The 15,543-nt window shown below is 39.2% G+C and overlaps 1 protein-coding gene across 5 annotated transcripts in view; it reads right to left on the reverse strand.

Annotated features, from left to right (window-relative positions):
- The window catches only part of LOC135713461 (USP6 N-terminal-like protein), a 43,020-nt gene that overhangs the window by 15,959 nt on the left and 11,518 nt on the right, over positions 1 to 15,543 (reverse strand). The window contains exons 3-11 of one of the 5 annotated variants that reach the window (XM_065236574.1): positions 10,045 to 10,462; positions 9,837 to 9,969; positions 9,631 to 9,776; positions 9,158 to 9,307; positions 8,913 to 9,095; positions 8,784 to 8,848; positions 8,628 to 8,710; positions 2,619 to 2,826; positions 2,266 to 2,325 (exon numbers count right to left, since the gene is read on the reverse strand). In XM_065236574.1, coding sequence (XP_065092646.1) covers positions 2,266 to 2,325; positions 2,619 to 2,826; positions 8,628 to 8,710; positions 8,784 to 8,848; positions 8,913 to 9,095; positions 9,158 to 9,307; positions 9,631 to 9,776; positions 9,837 to 9,969; positions 10,045 to 10,462 — 1,446 coding nt within the window. Of the gene's footprint in view, positions 1 to 2,265; positions 2,343 to 2,618; positions 2,827 to 8,627; positions 8,711 to 8,783; positions 8,849 to 8,912; positions 9,096 to 9,157; positions 9,308 to 9,630; positions 9,777 to 9,836; positions 9,970 to 10,044; positions 10,463 to 15,543 lie in introns of all 5 variants that reach the window. The other 4 variants (XM_065236575.1, XM_065236578.1, XM_065236577.1 and 1 more) reach the window with 4 other exon arrangements.

The raw sequence follows: 15,543 nt of genomic DNA on the forward strand, positions 1-15,543 counted from the left end.
TCAAAAGGTTTCTCCACTTTTTTCCTGATGAATCCATGTTCGGTCTATTGTTATGTTAAAAAATTGGAAACGAAGAAGTGTTTACAAACAGATGATGAAAGTTTATAAAGTGCAACAATTACTTGCCATTTTTCTAGCAATGAAGCATTTGTTAAGATAGTGCAATAATGCATTAATAAATGATTGTAAATGCACATTTAATGTTCAGATGATTGTTGAAATAAAGTAATGCATCGTTGCATTCACGATGTTGATGTAATGCTTCATCGCATGGGAATTGTTGATAAAGGGTGATATTGCATTACGATTGTTGATACTCACTCGAATTAGTGCTATGATATAATGCTTGTGGTTACTTGGGTAGTGCCGCATAGTGAGAAAATTCTGAACTATTGTCACCCAACAAAAAGATCTTGACTTCCTGAAAAACTTTGCCAAATACATTTACTTACTATCTGGTCAGGATCTAGAGATATTATATATGGAAGAGTTTCACATTGACCTCCTGAACAACTATGCCGGAGACAGTACCTTTCTATCTGGTTGGGAACTCGAGATATTTTATATGGGAATTTCACGTGTATACTAGCGTCGCATAGTGAGCAAATTCTGAACTATTGAGCACCAAGCAATAGGCTTTGACCTCCTGAAAAACTTTGTGAAAGACAGTAACTTTCTATCTGGTCAGGATCTCGAGATATATCACACGCGAGAATTTCACACTTATACTAGCGCTACGTAGTGAGAAAATTCGGAACTACTGTCCGCCAGCGACAAGGCTATGAGCTCCTGAACAACTTTGTCGGAGACAGTAACTTTCTATCTGGTCAGGATCTCGATATATTGCATGTTGTAATCAATGAAGTGAAATCCCACGTAGTATGGCCACAGTTTACGCGGTTTTCATTTAAATTTTCCCTATTATCCGCATTTTTTAGGTGTATACTGTAATCAAAGTTTAGCTTGTTTCGATAAAAAAAAAAAGTTTTTTGAGGAATACTCATTGGTTTCAGATCGATTGGTAGCTCAGCAACGAAATGGCAATGGAAAACTCATGTGTACAAAGTACAACAGCGCGAGTTAACCCTCCGTTACTTTTATCATAAATTAGGGCATTTTTAACATTAATTATTGGTAATCCATGATTACCGATAATTTAGGTATGTGCACTTTCTTCGATTATAGGTAATTTTTACCGATATCTAGGTATTCTTTACCAACTTTTAGGTATGTGCATCTTAGCGTGTAGAATATTTTCAGCCTTTTGTGATTCGGTCTTCTGTACGGGTCCCACGAACATAACGTTCAAGCTCATGACCATCCGAGTCGTGAGCGCGTACAGAACCATTTCGTCGGAAGAGTATGTGTTATCGCCAGAATGATCCCTATCGGCATCACTTTGGCGGATGACAGTGAGTACTACATGCGGAAATAAACCAAAGGAGTACCGAAAATGGTGAAAACGGAGTCGATGGCCAAGTGGCAACAGGAATGAGACACGACGGCGAATGGTGAGAACGGAGTCGATGGCCACAGGTACCGATTCTTTCGACCTGGGTGAACAGAAAGCATGGAGGGGTAAACTTCCACCTGACGCAATTTCTATCAACTCATGGTTGCTTCAAGTAACTACATCGGTTCGGACACACAAGGTCACCTTTCTACCTTTCCACCATAAAGGAATCAGTCAAAAAAACCACGAGATAGTGATCTTGACTGAAGATTGAATCAATGAAGATAAAAATCTAATTCCGATCCCAGAAAGTCACAGGCTTCAGAAAGTTAATGTCTTTGCGAGAACAATTATAACACTGGGACAGCACACGGCGACAGATCTAGATGCTATGCTAAGAGTAACATAGATAGAAAGCATAAAGTGTTACACTAAATCACTAAGTGTTTAATTTAAGGCTCTATGGAGAAAAGTATGAACTATGGAACTATGGCTCCTATGCATTATGGTTGAATCAAAATGAAGTAGATATGAATTGTCGTCAAAAAACATGTGATAAATAACTTTACATTACTTCATTTATCTTAATGCCCAAACTAGTTATATAACTGAAACCAACAAAATCTAACATAAACAATAAACAATTGATGAAACATATGTTACACAAATAATTGAATACAAACATCGAAACCGTATGTACACAGAACGAGCAGATATGCCTTCTCCCAGAACAAATTTACATGTTTCAACTAAAAAAATAGAAAACCGCTACCAAGAGCAGTACGCGACTGCCCATTAACCGCAACACTTACGTTGGGCCCTTGGCGGTTGGTTTCTGTTTTGCCGAGAGAATAATCGCTCGTTTCCGTAATCTGAAACAAAATGAAGCCTTAGAGAAAAATGGAATTCAAGATAAGAACCTATTAATAAACAAATCCTCCCAGAGACTATCATTTGCAGGCGGCGAGCTTAACCAAACAGAAAATAACACAATATTAATCAATCATTTACGGTGACGATGAAGGCGACTAAAGGACGACGACGACGACGATGGCGAGTAAACGGCTAGGTGGTGCAATGGGTGAAGCTAAGTGATCATTCTAATGAGATGGCAATGACTAAAATGTATAGCGTGTGATCTGATGCCGAAAATCCTCAAACTTACCCCGGACTGCTTTGTCCTTCGCCTTCGTCGGCGCTTTCGATCGTCTTGGGGTGATCTTCATAGCCCAGTTCGAATGCATTGTGGGAACGCTGACTTTGGCCTCCGGAAAGGACACTCAGGTCGGCCGTTGACGTAACGGACGTGTCGGCAAGAGATTTCCGCGAGCTGCCCAGCAGCGAACCGCCATCTTCCGATTCGGGAACGTGTCCTAAAGGTAGGTGACACAAAGAATATAAGACACAGAGCGGTTAGTTACAAGGGGGTTTGTGGGTGCAATGTGTTTCAGTAGTGCCGGATAGCTGTGCTAGTAGTGTGCAGTTTTCAATTCGATAAACAGTTGGATATCGGCATGGACAACTATTAAGCATATTACACACCTCTCACACATTACCACCGGTTTTGTATCGGAAATAGAGGGATCGTGAAGTGGACTATGAAACGAATTCCTAAATACAAACACGTGGCAGCACTATAAACGAAGAAAAAAAAAATATCGGCATGAAATGATACAAACATATGAAATGTTTGAATGTGGGAGGGAAATGAACCTAATGTTAAACAACGAAAAACATATGCTTGGAGTTCAAACTCAACACTGCTGCTCATGAATGTTGGTTGATTCAAACGAAGACAACAGATCATACAGGCTGGCAACTTTGTCGGAATCAAAGGGACAGATGGGGATTTTTTTAAATATCGAACAGCTTTGGGCCAAAGGGGTCACAGTGGTGGCCATTAAAATAGAACAATATGCCGATTTTCATACAAACTAATTTTAGCATGTTGCAATTATGTGTTGTTATGATCAATTGAGCTGATATTTTAACACAGAACTACAAATATGCTGAATTTCTGCGTTTACGTAATATTAAATTATTGGAAGCGCTTGCCGAAAATTAACGGGCTGGTTGAAAATGGCCAACTAATTAGAACATTTATAATTCGAAATTTCCGAAGTCTATTATTTAGGAAATTTTTGACCATATCTTGAATAACTTTCTTAATCACGTTGTCGTTTATTGGTAATATGGTTGAAATTTTTTAAATTATAACACTTCGGAAATTTCGAATTATAAATGAGCTATTTTATTGGCAATTTTCAACCAGCCCGCCAAACGCGGCGCCGCACAGTGGTTGAAATCGTCGTTTTTGCGCGCTTAATTAATAACATCTTTATTTTGAAATTTAGGGCTATGGTGTCTTCTGAGAAGTTTATCAATAAATGTATGCGCTTCTTTTGGGCTTTTCAGCACAAGGATTAATCCCCCTTAAAGTGAGATAGAAAATTTATTTGTTCAATTTTACAATATACAGGGTTGGTGTCTTGACAAAAGTTTGAGGAATTATTCTTTTGAATAACTTTGTTGAAGACACCTAAACCTTAACTTGCTCACTTTTGGAGATATGATACGTTATTTGTCGACAACCCCTTAAAAGTGGTTTTTTAATCATAACTTTTTTATTATAACTTTTTCGACTTTGAGATGTTGTAGAAAGTTATAAACAACGCTAAAATACAAAACTTTGTCCAATACAGCAACCCTGTAGTTTTTCAAATTAAAAAGTTATTAAGGTTTTTATTGTTTTTTTGGCCATTTTTTATGTACTTGTAACTCAATGTGGTGCAAAATGGTGCAAGTTATCAACCATGCATGTGAAACTACAAGTAATTTACTTTAAGATGATGGCAAAACTCTTAGACTGTAAGCGACTGTAAGATATGTTTAGTGTAAAAGCAATTAATCATATTATAGTCATTCTCAACCACGTGTTACTTCATTTTTTTTTAATATGTGTAAGTGAGATCATGCCTACATGTATAATATTGATATGGTTGTCGTGGTGACAGTGTTCGTTTGTTTATCTAGTGGTTCAGTTTTCAAGCTTGAGTATTTGTCTACACACAAATGGCTTCCACAGGTACGTTTTTTTTTAACTTTACTGCATTTTTTGTGAAAGTTATGTGATGAAACATTTTTGAATAAATTTTTATTCCTTTAGTTGAAATAGAAAAACGACATCTGTTTTCAATATGGAAAGCAACAGGAAGATATTTACCAACCAAAAATCACAGCGTGTTCAAAGAGGTGCTCAAATATTATTTGATTGATTCCAACATTATGCCGGAAGTTGCTGTGGAGGTTGCAAAGTACACAAAAGTTACTTGTGATGCTTTTCAAAAACTGTGGCTTAAATATAACCGTTCAGCATGCAAGGTGTTGCATAACCATGTTGAATTTTTTGATAAACCGTTTAAGCTTCCTGCAAGTATCCTGAACATGCTTCCTTCATCATCAACAAGTGCCCAAATCGGTCGTAAACCAATTCCTTTCGACAAATGCAGTGAATCAACAAAGAGAAGAAAAACAGCGGCCATTCGTGAAAATCATCCAGTGGAAGAACTTGTGTTTGCAACGCAAATAAAGCTTCGCGAATCAGGACAAAAACATGCTGCTGACATTCTTAAAGAGGCTACGCAGACAAGTCCATCGCGGGCAAGAAGGATTGCTAAAGCATGGGAAAAATCATCAAATCATCCATTGTTTGAGTACAGTGATGCTAAAGCTTTGGCATTATTAATAGATGCAAAGTTATCTAAGGCACAGTACGTAAAAATTCAATCGGGAGCGAAAGATCTAAACGCAAATATATATCCACCATATCATCGCATCCTAGAAGCCAAAAAAGCTGCTATCCCGATAAGGACTATATAGCAGTCAGCGACACGTGTGTGGAAGTCAAATTGCAACAATTGTTGGACCATACTTCGGAACGAATCATTGATGCTAATGAGGAAAATTTGGACAACTATTCAGATGAGGGGCTTCTAGACATCAAATTGACGGTTAAGTGGGGGATGGATGGCAGCTCTGGAAATCCGGAGTACAACCAAAGATTTGAAAATGACGATGGTTCAAAAAGTGAAGCGAACATATTCATCACCTCACTAGTTCCAATAGTTGCGGAAACAAACGGGAAGTATTTTTTTTGTAATCCTCGGCCATCATCGACTCGGTTATTCCGGCCGATAAGAATACAAATGATTTCTGAAACTACTGAACTTGCTGTTCTAGAGAAAAACTATATTGAACAACAAATTGAGAAGCTATTGCCAACTAAAATCACGAAATACGGACGTGACATGCGTATTCAGTATTGCATGTTACTAACTATGGTAGACGGGAAGATATGTTCTGCGCTAACAGGTACAAAATCGTCACAAAGGTGTTTTATTTGCTTAGCGAAACCGACCGATATGAACGACATTGATAGAGTTCGAAAACTAAAAGAAGCTGAGTCAGCATTCCAGTACGGATTATCACCACTGCACACGTGGATAAGATTTTTTGAATATTTTATCCATGTTGCATATAAACTTGAAACGAAGAAATTGCAGTCACGGCGAAAATAAGCAGAAAATGCTAGAACGTAAAAAGAAAATTCAGAAGCGATTGAAGGTGGAAATGGGGATGAATGTAGATCAACCACGACCTGGAGGATCCGAAACATCCAATAACGGAAACCTTGCTCGTAAATTGTTTGCAAATGCTGAAAAGGTAGCGGAGATCACTGGACTCGATCATATAGCCATCCAGCGCTGTGGTTCTATTCTTCAATCCATAGGATCAGGTTATGAAATCGATACAGTAACATTTGACAAATATTGCATTGAGACAGCCCGCTTATTAGTCACCTTATACCCGTGGTATTATTTACCAGTAAGCGTTCATAAAGTCCTTGTTCATGGGTCTTCCATAATCAACCATTTTATGGTCCCAATTGGCCAACTTTCTGAGGAAGCGCAGGAAGCGAGAAATAAAGATTGGAAAAGGTAGGTAAATACAAACATTTTATGTATGTGCATTTTATTACCAATGTTTATCCGACAAACAGGTACCGTGAATTCAACACTCGAAAAGTTTCGAGACAAGCCACGAATCGAGATCTCATCAATATGCTTCTTGTGTCATCTGATCCTTTGATCACAAGCATTCGTGGATGGTCAAAAAAAATTGGAAAAATCGTTTTCACAGGACGCAAAAAGTCTTCTGAAGAATTTTCATCATGACAGCAAGAATGACAACGAGGATGATAACGAGAATGACAGCGAGAATGACAGCGAGAATGACAGCGAGAATGTCAGCGAGAATGAATGAAATAGATAGATTGCGAAATATTTGAATCCAGGAGTTTTTGATTATCAACAGAATAGAAGAAAACGAAAAATTATGAAATGTGCGTACGTATTTTTTACTAAAAATGATTGAATGCACTTACACTAAACATACCTTACAGTCGCTTACAGTCTTAGAGTTTTGCCATCATCTTAAAGTAAATTACTTGTAGTTTCACATGCATGGTTGATAACTTGCACCATTTTGCACCACATTGAGTTAAAAGTACATAAAAAATGGCCAAAAAAACAATAAAAACCTTAATAACTTTTTAATTTAAAAAACGACAGGATTGCTATATCGGACAAAGTTTTGTATTTTAGCGTTGTCTATAACTTTTTAGAACATCTCAAAGTCGAAAAAGTTATATTAAAAAAGTTATGATTAAAAAACCACTTTTAAGGGGTTGTCGACAAATAACGTAACATATCTCCAAAAGTGAGCAAGTTACGGTTTAGATGTCTTCGACAAAGTTATTTAAAAGAATAATTCCTCGAACTTTTGTGAAGACACCAACCCTGTATATTGTAAAATTGAAAAAATAAATTTTCTATCTCACTTTAAGGGGGATTAATCCCTGTGCTGAAAAGCCCAAAAGAAGCGCATACATTTATTGATAAACTTCTCAGAAGACACCATAGCCCTAAATATCAAAATAAAGATGTTATTAAATAAGCGCGCAAAAACGACGATTTCAACCACTGTGCGCCGGTGGTGTAGTGGTAAGCGTGATTACCTCTCACCCCAGCAGGCCTGGGTTCAATCCCAGTCGGCGCCGCCGGGATGTTCTGAGGCATAACATCTCTGATCACGCCTTCCTTTGGAAGGGAAGTAAAGCCGTTGGTCCCCGGTTCATGAGTTGATTGGTCGATATGTAGGGTCCAGGTGTGGGGAAGCTGCCTTCCTAGCGTCGGTAGCATTGGTGCTCAGCACGGAAAACAAGATCGACGGAAAACAAATCTAGGAAAAAAAACCAGCCCGCCAATTTCCGGCAAGTGCTTCCAATAGTTTGATATTACGTACACGCAAAATTCAGCATATATGTAGTTCTGTGTCAAAACATCAGTTCAATTGATCATAACAAAACATAGTTGCAACATGCCAAAGTTGGCTAGCTTGTATGAAAATCGGCCTATTGTCCTATTTTAATGGCCACCACTGTAGCTGTGGGGAAATATTCATAAAACTCTGAGACCCTTTAGCCCATTATGGCCGATAAATCCCTGGATACAACAGCGCTGCGCTTGACTAAATATAGAACCGTGACATAGAAAAATGAGAAAATACTCAAACAAGTACATTTATTTTAAAATTAACACCCCGACTTCAAATACGTTTATGTGTTTGTCTCTTAAGGCCCACGCACGTTGCATCCGTTAGTGATACGTTGCGGCAAAGTGACAACCAAATCTATTGTCTAACTGTCATATTTGTCGCAATGGATGCAATGTGCGTGGGCGCGTTTGTATGAGTTGCCAGTTTTCTTGATATATAGTCTGCGATTCGAACCAAAGTGCGACGGCTGTATTTCTGTTTCAAAAAGTACATTTTCCCAATAATTTACAACGATTAGAACTGTTCTTTTAGTCGAGAATCACTGCCTTTGTTTATTTTGGTGGTTCTCTTGTGGTGGCAAAGGGTCTCATATTTATGGTTATATTTTGATGAAAGTATGTCTCAAAGGCTATTTTTTAGCAACACATCGATAATATGCGTATTTCAAGATCCTTGAACTAAAACTTATGCTGAAAATTTAAATTCAAAGCAGAAATTGCTCATGTCGGAAAATAAAAGCAAAACATTGAACCTACTCATGGTCTGCATGCAAACTTACCGGTATTGAGGGGAGTATTAGAACCACTTCCTATCGTGGCGTTTTGGTTCAGGTTGGCAATCTCTTGAACAGTAATCTCACGCCTGGAAAGAAAATTGAATTAAAAAGGAAACACCTAACAAATTTCCCTAAATCAATCCCAATGGATTCACTCACTTTATCTTCACAGTCTCAGTGACTTCCTTCTCCGTTTCAGTGAATTCCATCTTGCGGCGACCAATCTGTTGAATGGGAGAAAAAAAACATAGAAGTTTCGTTCAAACTAATCACTTCATTATCACACACCATCACGCTCACCTTAGCCTCCACGGTTGGTTCGACAAACACACCGAACGGTTTTTTAGGCAGTTCGATTTCAGTAGCCGGCGGTGGCAAATCCAAACCGGCTTTGCGCAGTTCCTCCATACATTTTTCCAACGTTTGGATAACGAAGTCATCATCGTAACCGAAATCGGTATGCAGCTTAGTCTGCAAAACGCAAAGAATTAGAAATTCAAATGGGAAGCCACATACCATACCAAATCACTGACCTGTATGTATTGCACAATTAGATCCATGTCTTTGAGCTTCAAAGTCTTAGTCTTATGCAGACGCAAAATGGTGTAAGCCATGGCAGTAACCACTTTCTCCCCGTCCAGCAGATATACGTCCCAAACGCGTAAACACAGATTGAACGGTATCTGAGGGAGAATGGTGACAAGGGTTAATATTGTCTGCAATTCAAAAAAGCTCCACACGGTAACCGCAAAATACCCAATAATGACTACAAAGTAAGCATTTTCGAGGGAAACTGGGACTACCAATTGAATGAGTAAAAATATTACCTATTTATGAGTATTTTTTATTCAAAAATTAATACTTACTACTTGTTTTTGTTGTTGTAATTACTCATAAATGGGTAAAATTTTACTCATTTAATGGGTAGTCCCAGTTTCCCTCGAAAATGCTTACTTTGTAGTCATTATTGGGTATTTTGCGGTTACCGTGCAATGCACATCCTTACCCTTTCGATAAACACAACAAAGAACCATTTCAACGAGTAGAGTATCGAGTCCAGATTGTACTGGTCAAAGTGTTTCTTCAGCTTTGGTATGAATTTGGCTATGATTTTATCATGGTGCGCTAGGAAGCGTGTCAGTTTGGGGAAGCCTGGAAGTTAATCAGATTAGGTGATATATTTTACATTGTTATCACAATTTCAGCACCTACCTTCTATAAACAAACCATGCATAGCATACTTCCTATCTGACAACAGTATGCTCAACGCCCAGAAGGCTTCCTCTTCGTCCATATACATGAGCAAAACGGCCGCTAGACCGGACATTCCTTGGCAGTAACCAACCTGATGACAGGATCAATAAAATCGTATTATCGTAATCCATATCCAAACAACAAAAGATATTTCCGTCCAACTTACCTCAGTGTTGTACATACTATACGCAACGAGCACATTGAAGAGACTCTTCTGCTTGAGGCTATACCGCTCCCGATAGAATACATGCTCCCGGAACTGTCGATTAACGTCGGAATCTATCTGCCTTGCCTCGGTACTCCAGGTTCGTGCTAGGGTTAGCATTTCTTGATATTTGTTGCGATTATTGGCATCCTTCATTACCTTTTCCAAGTTTAGCAGTTTGCTCCAGACTTGCGACCGTAGACTGTCCGGAATACCCTTGTAGACTCGTTTGTGCAGTTTCGGTTGTCCATATAAGGGCACATCCTTTTTGCTAAGCATTTTGAGCCACTTCTTGACCCGCTCCATCTCGATCTCGTTGGCTTTAGTCTCGTGCGGGTCATGCTTCTGGGGTAAACGTTTGTCGTGGATGAAGCCATATCTGTGTGTGGGCGAAACGGTACAAAATTAGAATATTTGAAGTTCGTACGGTGTTGAGTTAGGAAAATAGTCACTGTTTAAGGGTAGGTACATATATGGGTCTTTCCAGCTCAAGTGGGTACACCACCTGTGGTCGATGTCACCGATTTGAGCCAAACTTGGTCAAAACTCTTATTTTGGCATTCTGAACAAACGCCTTTTTTGATTTTGCTCTAAAGTGCCTAGATCCTTCTGGGCTACAACCCTGTATATTCGAGATTTTTAAAAAAATTTCAACTAACATAAAAGATTACTCCACAACCAAATAAGCTATTCGTGATCTTAGAACGTCTTTACTTCCCTTCCGAAGGAAGGCGTGATCATAGATGTTATGCCTCAGAACATCCCGGCGGCGCCGACTGAGATTGAACCCAGGCCTGCTGGGGTGAGAGGTAATCACGCTTACCACTACACCACCGGCGCCGCTACCTACAAAAGATTCAAAGTTTTTAATTGTCATACCTCCTCTAATTTTACTTATTTCCCAAAGTATTCCTCTTCTTGTTAATCTGCTTAATGCTATTGGTCTGCTTGCGTTTTCTTATTGAAGTTTAAAGCTAAATAGGAAGATTGATTCTACAACTTTAAAGGTTAGTTGCCTCCCTAAGCGGACCCCCGTATCTTAATTGTTTTGTTAATCTACTTAATGTTATTAGACTGTCTGAATTTTCATTTGATGATTATGATATCACATTAGTCTAATTTAATAAATAATTGAAATCTCTAATTCACCCAATAAATCATGACCCATGCTTTATTAAGTACCTGCACTTGTTCTTTTAATCTAAAATTTAACGTGTTTCAAGTACTTTTGACTTTGATCTATATTTATTATATCTTAGTTCGTCCCAGGTGACACCTTCATGTGACTAAAATGCTGCACTTTAAAGTTAGTTTCCTAGCTGATTTTTAAATTATATAGGGTATATGTTCGAACTATGTTCACACGTTTTCACTATGTCGCATCACAAAAATACGTATGGGTATAGGGTTAACTACCCCATTTCCGGCCTATTAAGCACAACCCGCATTTAGTCTTTCTAAATCTAGCGCAGTTTAGCACCAAACGGAATGTTATTATTACCGATGGCTTCCAAATTTATTTACCGTTCCGTATGTACCGTAAGATTTGATAAAAAGAAACCAATCGTTGAGATATTGTCAAAACTCTAGCACTGCTTCTTGACGCCAAACTTGGCCTACGGATTCTATACTCTGCCTAACGCATTAAAACGCCATTGAAACGCTAATGAATTCACTTCGGCCTATCGGATGAAGATAAAAATTGATTGATTGTTTTTGGGAATAATGGGTGCAAACCTTCATATCACGCATTCTCATTGACTTCGTTCGGTAGCGTATTAACTAAAGTATCGTACCAAACGCATAATTGACTTGTTAACTCTGAAATCATAGATTTATTTGAAGTTTTCTGCTCGATAGACCCAAAATGGGCGATTAGGCCGAAGCAGTTCTCTACCCTATCACAATAGAAGCACGCCACAGTGGAAATCCCCGGCCATACTTCAAACACTTATCCCAAATCAAAATGAAGCATCTATAAGATTAGTTGCAATACCATGTTGTAGTTAATTTGGCTCTAGTTTTCTCAATTTTTTACCGATTCAAACCAAACATCCTGCACATAATCGAGAAATTACCAGAGTTTCATAAGTCACACTTGTTGGTCACGTCGCGGGTCTGTATTTACACGTATTTTCCTTGAAGTATGTCCAATGGTGAGACATTTTCATGATTTTTTTTTTATTCTAATATGAACCTAGCACTTTTTCGTTGTCAAATCATAACCGAATCGTATATACGTGACTTTGTGTATCATGCACGATTTATTACTATGTATACCGGAAATTATAGGTTTTCCAAATCGTCCAGGACATCAGTTGATTTGTTCTACTAGATCAACCAAGACTGCAATAATGCTATTTCCGAATAATCCAGATGTTCAAGGTTTTTCAAATCGTCCTGGCAGTGGCGTCACCTTAACCTCAATCTACCTGTGCACCAACTCTCAAAACATAAACAATTATCAAAATATTGCTTGCAATGGATAGATATCGAGTTAACTAGAAGGTTAAGGGTATTTTTCATCCGATACGTTTCTGTTTTTGAAAGTTGGTGCACAGTGAGGTGACGCGACGCCGCGGTCCTGGAGTTCAGATAATTTGATCTACTAGATCAACCGAGATTGGGACAATATCGTTAGTATCGAAATATTTCCAGACAGATGCACAGTGTCTATGTGGATCATGCATGAACTATTGCCATGTATACCAGATATTTTAAGTTCTCCAAATCGTTCTGGAGTTCATTATTCTACTAGATCAACCATGACTGCGATAAAGTCTGTAGTATCGAAATATATCCAAACAGATTTATAGTGTCTATATGGATAATGTTTAATTATTACCACGTATACCAGACGACTAGGTTCTCTAAATCGTCCTGCAGTTCAGATGATTTGTTTTACTAGATCAACAAAGACTGGGATAATATTGGTAATATCGAAATATCGATTTGGAAATCCTAGAACATTTGGCATACACGGAAATAGGTTGGCACGATTCGCATAGACACTGCAAGTTTGTTTGGGCATATGTCGATAAAGGGTTATACGGTCAAAATTTGGTCAATATCAACTTGACGTATTTTTTTCAATTTTGCATTTAAAAAACCTGAACACCCCTCATTTTGAAGGTGTGTGTGTGTAGAATGTTGCTCCTATTTTGATTTTGGAATTCACTCTTCAGTTGTCAAAATGCCGTCCAAGCAAGAAGAGCAGCGTATCAAAATTTTGCTCGCGCATCGCGAAAATCCGAGCTACTCGCACGCAAAGTTGGCAAAATCGCTAAAAGTTGCCAAATCAACCGTTACAAATGTAATTAAAGTGTTTGGGGAACGTTTCTCGACAGCCAGGAAGTCTGGATCGGGGGGAAATCGAAAACCGGAAGCCGCTGAGACGACAAAGAGAGTTGCCGGTAGTTTCAAGCGAAACCCTAACCTCTCTCTCCGAGATGCCGCAAATAAGCTGGGTGTATCGTCTACAACCGTGCATCGAGCCAAAAAACGAGCCGGACTATCGACTTACAAGAAGGTAGTGACTCCAAATCGCGATGATAAACAAAATACGACGGCCAAAGCGCGATCCCGGAGGCTGTACACGACGATGCTGACGAAGTTTGACTGCGTGGTAATGGACGACGAAACCTACGTCAAAGCCGACTACAAGCAGCTTCCGGGACAGGAGTTTTATACGGCAAAAGGAAGGGGAAAGGTAGCAGATGTTTTCAAGCACATGAAACTGTCAAAGTTCGCAAAGAAATATCTGGTTTGGCAAGCCATCTGTACCTGTGGCTTGAAAAGCAGCATTTTCATAGCTTCCGGGACTGTCAACCAAGAAATTTACGTGAAAGAGTGTTTGAATAAACGTCTGCTGCCTTTCCTGAAGAAACACGGTTGTTCCGTACTGTTTTGGCCGGATTTGGCATCTTGCCATTACGGTAAAAAGGCCATGGAGTGGTACGCCGCCAACAACGTGCAGGTGGTTCCCAAGGACAAGAACCCTCCCAACACGCCAGAGCTCCGCCCAATTGAGAAATACTGGGCTATTGTCAAGCGGAACCTAAAGAAGACCAAAAAAACTGCTAAGGGCGAGCAGCAGTTCAAGGCAAACTGGCTTTCTGCGGCGAAGAAGGTGGACAAGGTGGCTGTACAAAATCTGATGGCAGGGGTCAAGCGTAAGGCCCGGCAATTCGGATTTGGAAAAGCGGAAGCCTAACTGAATATTTTTCCTGAATTTTATACTAATTGAACTTCAAAAAGAAATTTAATTTGATTTTTTAAATAAACGATTTCACCGATTTACACGCGTTTTCCCTTGACCAAATTTTGACCGTATCACCCTTTACTACAGATATCGAATTAGTCTTGGGTGATCTAGTTGAAAAATAATCTGATCTCCAGAATGATTTCAGAACCTATAACATCTTGTATACCTATTAATAGGTCGGACACAATCCACATAGACACTTTGAATCTGTTTTCATTTTCATTTTGCAGCGCAGGATGGGGCAGTAAAGGGCCACCCACATTAGATCCGTTTGCGTTGCGTTGACGTAAATTTGATAGTTAGACAATAGATTTAGCTGTCACTTTGCCGCAACGCGTCCGATCCGGATCTAATGTGCGTGGGCCTTAAGAGCGCAAGTCAATCCAAGGCCGATAGTAAAGGAGGGGTAATGGCTGACTCGCCACATGCGGGCTACATGATCGCCATGGGAAGGGATAATGATTAGATTGAGGTAGGTGGTTGGATGTTTTGACGTAGGACTACGTCTTTGATTTCTATATTTGGGTACACTTTGTGAAAAACAAAAATGGAACATGTAACAAATTAAGAAAGATTTTGAACGTTAATAACTCAGCTTTCCCTGGTCCAATTTCAATAATTTAATCACAAATCGATCAGAAATATGGATACGCATCGATAACAATGCTTCCGAATGTTAATTTTTAACAAGAAACTACTGAAAAACTGGTAAATGTCCAGCATTTTCCAAAAGCATTGAATTAACTAACAAATCCACCAATTACCTACATACATATGCTGCTTCCCCAGCACAGTCGTCAGAGAGTAGTAAGTAGACGAAACAAGTCGAAGTGACATTCGCCTCCGATCCTCGGGCGCGTGCGAATAGGGAGGATGAAATTGCGTAATATTTTGCACACTCATCGCCATATTCAGAACCAAACACAAATTCTTCAAGATAACCACCATCTGTCGTCTGGCTCGCCGTGGCGGTGTCTGACGTATCTCCGGTCTGATTTAATGTGCTGAAGGTGTTCCTGAAAAATGAGATCCGTGATGCTGTCACCTACACTAAACACGCCAAGCGTAAGCGGCCATGGATGTCATCTACGTTTTGAAGTGACAGAGACGCACTCTGTTTGGTTTCGAAGGTTAAATCATCACCAACTTTGGCAACAAAACGGCTCTTTTCAGGACCACCAAATTTTTTACAGTAA

This window comes from Ochlerotatus camptorhynchus, unplaced genomic scaffold (genome assembly GCF_037179485.1).
Source record: "Ochlerotatus camptorhynchus isolate MF236.1 unplaced genomic scaffold, CSIRO-AGI_Acam_v1.1 ptg000556l, whole genome shotgun sequence".
NCBI classification, from domain to species: domain Eukaryota; kingdom Metazoa; phylum Arthropoda; class Insecta; order Diptera; family Culicidae; genus Ochlerotatus; species Ochlerotatus camptorhynchus.